The sequence below is a fragment of the Protobothrops mucrosquamatus genome, unplaced genomic scaffold (genome assembly GCF_001527695.2).
Source record: "Protobothrops mucrosquamatus isolate PMUCROS unplaced genomic scaffold, P.Mucros_1.0 scaffold5447, whole genome shotgun sequence".
Taxonomy (NCBI): domain Eukaryota; kingdom Metazoa; phylum Chordata; class Lepidosauria; order Squamata; family Viperidae; genus Protobothrops; species Protobothrops mucrosquamatus.
Genome location: NW_015391305.1, coordinates 1 through 7256, shown reverse-complemented (window position 1 = coordinate 7256; position 7256 = coordinate 1). Strand labels below are relative to the sequence as shown.

Genomic DNA, 7256 nt, shown 5'->3' with positions numbered 1-7256 from the left:
AGTGTCGGCTGGCGACCCCCAGGGGGAGGGCCTTCTCTGTGGGTGCCCCTACCCTCTGGAATGAACTACCCCCCGAGATTCGGATAATTCCGGATCTCCTTACCTTCCGTCGCGCCCTCAAGACATGGCTCTTTCAGCAAGCGGACCTGACCTAGGGTGGATTTTATATTGGGTTTTTTAGGAATTTGGAAGACACAACTTTAAAATTTGGTTTAATTCGGTTTTAAGGGGGGGATTGTATATATGCTTTGGTTTTAAATATGTTGTGCGCCGCCCTGAGTCCCGCTGGGAGAAGGGCGGCATATAAATTAAATTAAATAAATAAATAAATAAATAAATAAATAAATAAATAAATAAATAAATAAATCTTGTACCTTGCTAAAAAGAGGGAGAAGTCAATGCCTTTTCTTTCGTTTTCCCCTTGTAGCTCACACCTTTTTTCCTTTTTTCTCCCCCTCATTTCTTATTTCTATTTTTCTTTGTATTTTATCTATTAAATAAATAAATAAACAAACAAACAAATAAATAAAAGAAACACAGGTTTCACTTAGCAACATAAATTTGGGGCTCAGTTGTAGGTCTTTTTTCTGCACAGGCTTTCCCGCCGAGACCCCCGGCGGCGTCTTCCCCAGCCCCTCATTGTCAACACAGCATCGTCAAGCCGGCCCCTTCAAACGTCATCTCCCCTCCCCAAATGGTTTAATTCACACGTGCACAAGTTGAGTCTTTGGAAACCAGATTCAGGACGAGTGAGCACCCTTCATGCGGCTCGTTTTCACCGAGGAAGGAGGGACCCCTCAGCACGCAGTAGAGCCTCCACACACAGGAAATGCCAACTGCTTTTTTGGGGGGGGGGCTCCTCACAAGCATCTCTTTAAAAAAACCAGCTTGATTTTTGTCTATGGAGATTCTCCGTCATCCAGGCCATGGTTGTCCCAAAGGTGCTTTTTTCACGAGGCAACTGGACTTTCTTATGTTTCTTTGAAGATGTTTCGCTTCTCCTCCAAGAAGCTTCCTCAGATTCTGACTGGATGGTGGGGAATGGAAGGATTTATACTCCTTGCAGACAGCTGGTCATTTGCATCCTTTTAGAGGGTCGTTGAGGCCACTTGGAGGTTGGTCTGTGTCCTCAGGGTCACCTGAGTGGGCCAAAGGGGTGTGGATCCATCTTCCTTTCAGCCGTTCCAAGAAAGTTTTTAGCTTGGTGTTTCATTTATCAGGCGCTCTCCTGTTGTTTGTTCCATGTCCTTCAGTAGTGATTGAGCTATCCATGCCAAAAAATGCATACTTGCGATACTCAAATATATTAGATTTTGTAATTTGTTGTTTCCAGAACTTCTTTTGGCTTCCCCGTTTAAACCAAAACAATCAGTGAGAATCTTTCTTTCTTTCTTTCTTTCTTTCTTTCTTTCTTTCTTTCTTTCTTTCTTTCTTTCTTTCTTTCTTTCTTTCTTTCTTTCTTTCTTCTTTCTTTCTTCTTTTTCTTTCTTTCTTTCTTTCTTTCTTTTTCTTTCCTTCCTTCCTTCCTTCCTTCCTTCCTTCCTTTCTTTCTTTCTTTCTTTCTTTCTTTCTTTCTTTCTTTCTTTCTTTCTTTCTTTCTTTCTTTCTTAAAAAAGAACAATCAGAGCAGCATAATCCAGTTCTCTCAGGAAGTACTGGATTACAATACCCATGGGGCACAGATAGATGGGGCTGCTGGTATATTCTGCTCAGCCATCAAACCAAATCAGATGCTGGAAAATTATCCTGAAAGAAAGCTTTACCGAAATTACAGGGTAGAACTTGATTGACAGCCACAATTTATGTTGCTAAGCAAGACAGCTTGTAAGATAGCTGTGCCCTGCTTTATGACTTTTCTTGTCACAATTGTTAAATGAGTCCCCACAGTTGTTAAGTCAGGAACACAGCTGTTAAGTGAATCTGGCTTCCCCCCCATTGACTTTGCTTGTCAGATGGTCGCAAAAGGGGGAATTCAGAGGACCCCGGGGATGTTGTGTCTGTCGTAAATACAAGTCAGTTGCCAAGAGTCCGAATTTTGATCACCTGACCACGGTCATTAAGTGTGAAAAATGGTCCTAAGTCACTTTTTTCCAGTGCCGTTGTAACTTTGAACGGTCCCTAAACAAATGGCTGTAACTCAAAAACCACCTGTCGGGAAAAACCCATCTTAAAAATCCATTTTTAATACATTTAAAGGGATTTATTTTTAAGAGAAGGGAATATTCCATCTCGGCTTGGAAGACATGACTGTTTCAACACTGCCTACCTTCTGGGCAGGCCGCACTACAAACTCCATCACCCACAGCCCGCCCGCCCACCAAAGCGTGCGGTACGTGAGAGGTCAGGTTTAGGAGGTTAAAAATGGGGCGAGCAAAATCCTGTGATGCAGAACTGGGGGAAACTCCTGGGCTGGGGAACATAATTCTGGCAGATCCAGAGATACGAGAAAGTGACTTTGTGTCCCTCTGGGGGGAAGGAGAAAAAAATTGTGTTCCAGGGATGGAGGGATTCCAGAGAGGGAGAAACAGATGCTGCACAAGAGCGAAAATGTTCCTTCATTGGGTCCCCAGCCTCTCTTGCTTCCTTATAAATAATTTGAAGCAGCCACTAAGCTCCCATCCATCACCCCCAGCCCCCCAAAATGAGAATTATGCTAAGACATAAATCGAACCAGAAGTTTCCATACAATGCAAATTTCATTAATTGGATGCTTCTGGGAGAGTTTCTTGCAAACACCCAACTGCAGTTGGTGGCCACCTTGCTAACAGAAACAGTAAAAGTGATAGGCAAAGAACAAACACAATACCTTTGGAAAGAGGAAAATAAATCAATAAATGCAGAGATATAATTGGCAAGACGGACTTGCTTCCCCTGAACACACGACAATCCTTGGAAGTCACTGCAAGAAGGCTGGGATGCGAGTGTGTGCATAGTACTGTATGCACAAAACATACTCGCATATTTACGCTATTAAAATATCTGTTGGCAGGTGGACGCTGAGGACTAGCAGCATGGCAAGGCTGGCTCAAGGAACACTGGCTCTGCCTCCCAAATTCTCATTTTGCACACATGGCTCCATTTATCTTAGGATTCTTTAAAAACAGAGAGGGGGGGAAAACCTGATTATTTTGTTAGCTTCCTTGAACAACACTCCTGAAGTCACTGCAAGAAGGCTGGGATACAAATGTGTGCGTACCCGTGCACAAAACATGCTCGCATATTTACACAATTAAAATATCTGTTGACAGATGGATGCTGAGGACTAGCAGCTTGAAAAGGATGGCTCAAGGAACAACAGGCTCTGCCTCCCAAGTCCTCATTTTGCACATGGCTCCATTTAATCTTAAGATTCTTCAAAAACAATTTGTGTGTGTGTGTGTGTGTAATCAAATAATAAATTTGATTATTTTGTTAAGTTTAATTTTGTCCACCGGTGATGACTTCTCTTTAGAACCAGATCATTGTTTCTGCTTTGGCTTAGCAGACCCTTCCGTAATCTTAACCTTTTGCAATTGCAACCTCTGGTTTAAATCCCACCTCTTCCATCCACGTTTCCACCTAGGTCCAAATTTTATTTTCCCACCCCTTTCTCGCTTTTCCCAGACCTTCAAAGTATCCTTTTGAGCCACACCTGGCCCAAATTCACCCAGTGAAATGAAAACCCTGGCGGAAAACCCTCAATTAAAACAAAAGGGCTGGCCAGCCACGGAGAAGGATTTTTTTTTCCACTGCACACATAAAAGGCGCTTCTAATTAAAATAAATCTGCCTGGCTAGCCCGCCTGTTAATTCCATTAGCATAGAAATAATGAACGCGCCCTTTGAAGCTCGACCAGGCTGGAGATGACAGAGAACGGAGCCTCCTCCGTGAAAACAGGTAGAAGGGAGTGGGGGGGGGCAACGGAGGGGCAACGGGACCCCCAGAAAGAACAGCTGGATCCATAGAAACCGCCAAACACTCCCCCCCACACAGACTTTTTTCCTCCCCATTTTGAATTCATGAGAATCGCTGCAGGTCTCCCCCATTCCGCCAGAATCAAGCAGAACATGAAAGCTTCAGAGGGGAGCTTCAAGCCTGAAGGAAAGGCCTCTGAGCATCGACAGAGGGCCCTCCAATGCACCCGAGAGGTCAGATGTAGGAGATGACCCGGCTGAGCCCGAGGGAGGTGGGGGTCAAAGGGGTCACCGGTCTTCAGTCCCTGGATGCCCACAAGTGATCTTAAGTCCAGCCCACCTTGAATTCTTTCTGTTCTTAACCCTTGCTCATTTTCCTTCACTGTTAGTACAGGTAGTCCTTGACTTACAACAGTTCACTTAGTGACATTCAAACTTACAACAGCACTGAAAAAAGGGACTTAAGACTGCTTTTCACACTTAATGGCTGTTGCAGCCACTGACTCACATTTATGACGGCTGCAGTGTCCCGGTGTGTGTGTGTGTGTGTGTGTGTGTGTGTGTATGTGTGCATGTCAGGTGATCCCCTCCTCACAAGCAAACTCAACGGGGAAAGCCGGTTTGCTTAATGGCCGCGTGGCTCACTTAGCCACCGCCCCGATTCCCTCAGCAAACGTGGTAAGAAAAGTCGTAAGATGGGGGCAAAACTCACTTAAAGCGACGTCTCGCTTAGCAACATAAAATGTTGGGCTCGGTTGCGGTCGTAAGGCGAGGACAACCTGGCGTTCAGATTCTCGTGGAGAGCCTAAGCTTGCCATAAATCTTTGTACGTACACACACACACACACACACACACACACACAAAACGTTGAGACTCTGGAAAGTGCAGAAAAGAGCAGCAAAGATGATTAGAGAACTGGAGACTAAAACATATGATAAACAGTTGCAGGAATTGGGGATGTCTAATCTAGTGAAAAGAAGGACCAGGGGGGACATGATAGCAGTCTCCCAAAATTTGAGGGACTGCCACAAAGAAGGGGGGGGGTCTGCCTATTCTCCAAAGAAACCTGAAGGCAGGACAAGAAGCAACGGATGGAAACTAATCAAGGAGAGAAGCAACCTAGAACTAAGGAGAAACTTCCTGACAGTTAGAACAATTAACCAGTGGAACTACCTGCCTCCAGAAGCGGTGAATGCTCCAACACTGGAAGTTTCTAAGAAGAGACTGGACAGCCATTTGTCCGAAATGGTATAGGGTTTCCTGCCTGAGCAGGGGGTTGGACTAGATGACCTTCAAGGCCCCTTCCAATTCTGTTATTCCATTAAATAACAGAAGATGTTGGCTACTGTGGAGGCTGCAGAGTTATAAACCATTGCTCTGGGTGGAAAAAGCACTGGCCAACTTCTTAAAACATTCCAGGATCAATTGTCCCTCCTGTACTTAATTTCTCACTTAATTTCGTTGTGAGTTACATAATGACAATAAAGATATTCTATTCTATTCTATTCTATTCTATTCTATTCTATTCTATTCTCTATTCTATTCTATATTCTATTCTATATTCTATTCTATTCTATTCTATTCTATATTCTATTCTATTCTATTCTATTCTATTCTATATTCTATTCTATTCTATTCTATTCTATTCTGTATTCTATATTCTATTCTATTATATATCCTATTCTATTCTAGTTTGTTTCAGTGCATCTTCTTCCTGCGGCCTGTCATGAGCACAAACTGGACAAGGAACGTCCAAGCACCCAGCAGGCCAATGTGATAGATCCAAGCACACACAACTCCCTTCATGGAGAAGGTCTCTCTCTCTCTCTCTCTCTCTCTCTCTCTCTCTCTCTCTGTCTCTCTCTCTCTCTCTCTCTCTCTCTCTCTCTCTCTCTGTGTGTGTGTGTGTGTGTGTGTGTGTGAGGCCCGCCAGGACAGGGGAAGCTGAGGCACATCTCCTGGCCCCGGGCTGCAAGATTTAATGGCAGCCGTGTGCTGGCCGCTCAACAACATCAGTGTAATTGCTTTCCCTGGATGAGGAGGGGGGTGAGTAGCAAAGGCAGCTTTGCCTAAACTCTCGGCTGCTCGCCGGGCTAGTTAGAACCAGTTTCCTTATCAAGATCCGTGCCCTTTGTCACCGGAGCCCAGCCGGCTTGAAGCAGAGAGAACGCTCCTTGCCAGGGCCTTATAAAACCAAGCGCCTTCCTTCCTTTGCCGTCCCACAAACACCACCGAGGCCTTGGGACACAGCCAACAAGATGGGCCGCCTAGTTCTGACTTATTCCTTCACGTTGCTCATGGGGTTTCTGCCGGCCGGGCCGGGCTGGGCTCATCCAGTGACGTGGAGTCCCTCTGGCCAAGATCTGCAGGCTCTGCAGGTAAGAGGTAGGGAGGGCTTCTCTGCCTGGGGGACAGCGTGCAGTTGAGGGTGCGAGACACCTCCGAGAGAGATGGGTGGTTAAGCAACAGGAAATACAAATCAATACGTAAATAAAATAGAGGCATTTGCTGATCGAAGATCTCCAGTTTGCTGAAAATCCGGGTGGATCTCACGAGATCTCCCAATCTTGAAGCAGAGCATCTGCCAACCGTGATGTAGATGGTTTAAGGTTTTTAAGAAGAGACTGGAGAGCCCTTGATCTGAAATGGTATAGGGTTTCCTGCCTGAGCAGGGGGTTGGACTAGATGTCCTCCAAGGTCCCTTCCAACTTTACTATTATTATTATTATTATTATTATTATTATTATTATTATTATTATTATTATTATTATTATTATTATTATTATTATTATTATTATTATTATTATTATTATTATATGTATAAGGCAGTCTTCTGCCACCTTCTTGTAAACAAACCTAGAACCATGAGGACTAGAATCTCATTCAATTACTATAAGTAGGAAACAGCTCAGCAACAAAACCAGGCTTTCCACAGGGCTTTGATGGTGCAGGGATAAATCCAGAGAGAAAGAGAGAGGATTCTGTTTTAAGAATGTTCCCGTTTTTTTTTCCCGCCCTCTCCCATTTTTAGCACCTCCTGGATCGGCTGCGAGAAAAAATCCAGCAGGAGGAGGATCTGGAAACTTCCGACTACGAAACCGGCGGTGCAAATGAAGATGGCGATTATCCTGACCTCGAAGGCGCCGAGATGATCCCTTCCCAGCTGCCCAAACTTCAGGATTCCCTCTCTCAGGCACAGTGGAGGAAATTCCTGGTGGCCTCCAGGAGACACTTCTCCGGATGTTTCGGAATCAGGCTCGATCGGATCGGGACCCAGACGGGACTCGGCTGCAAGCCCTACAAACCCCGTAGGTCCCTTTTAAGAGTTTCACAATGTAGGGCTGTTCAAACACCCCACACAC

At 44.8% G+C, this 7256-nt stretch overlaps 1 protein-coding gene across 1 annotated transcript; it reads left to right on the top strand.

The window, feature by feature from the left end:
• Positions 1-6152: 6152 nt before the first annotated feature.
• LOC107299771 (natriuretic peptides A-like) lies at positions 6153-7202 on the top strand (the record flags this gene model as incomplete). The annotated part of the gene is made up of 2 exons (XM_015829109.1): positions 6153-6272; positions 6926-7202. Coding segments are annotated over exons 1-2 (397 nt in total), but the record flags the coding sequence as incomplete, so codon positions are not given.
• Positions 7203-7256: the final 54 nt, after the last annotated feature.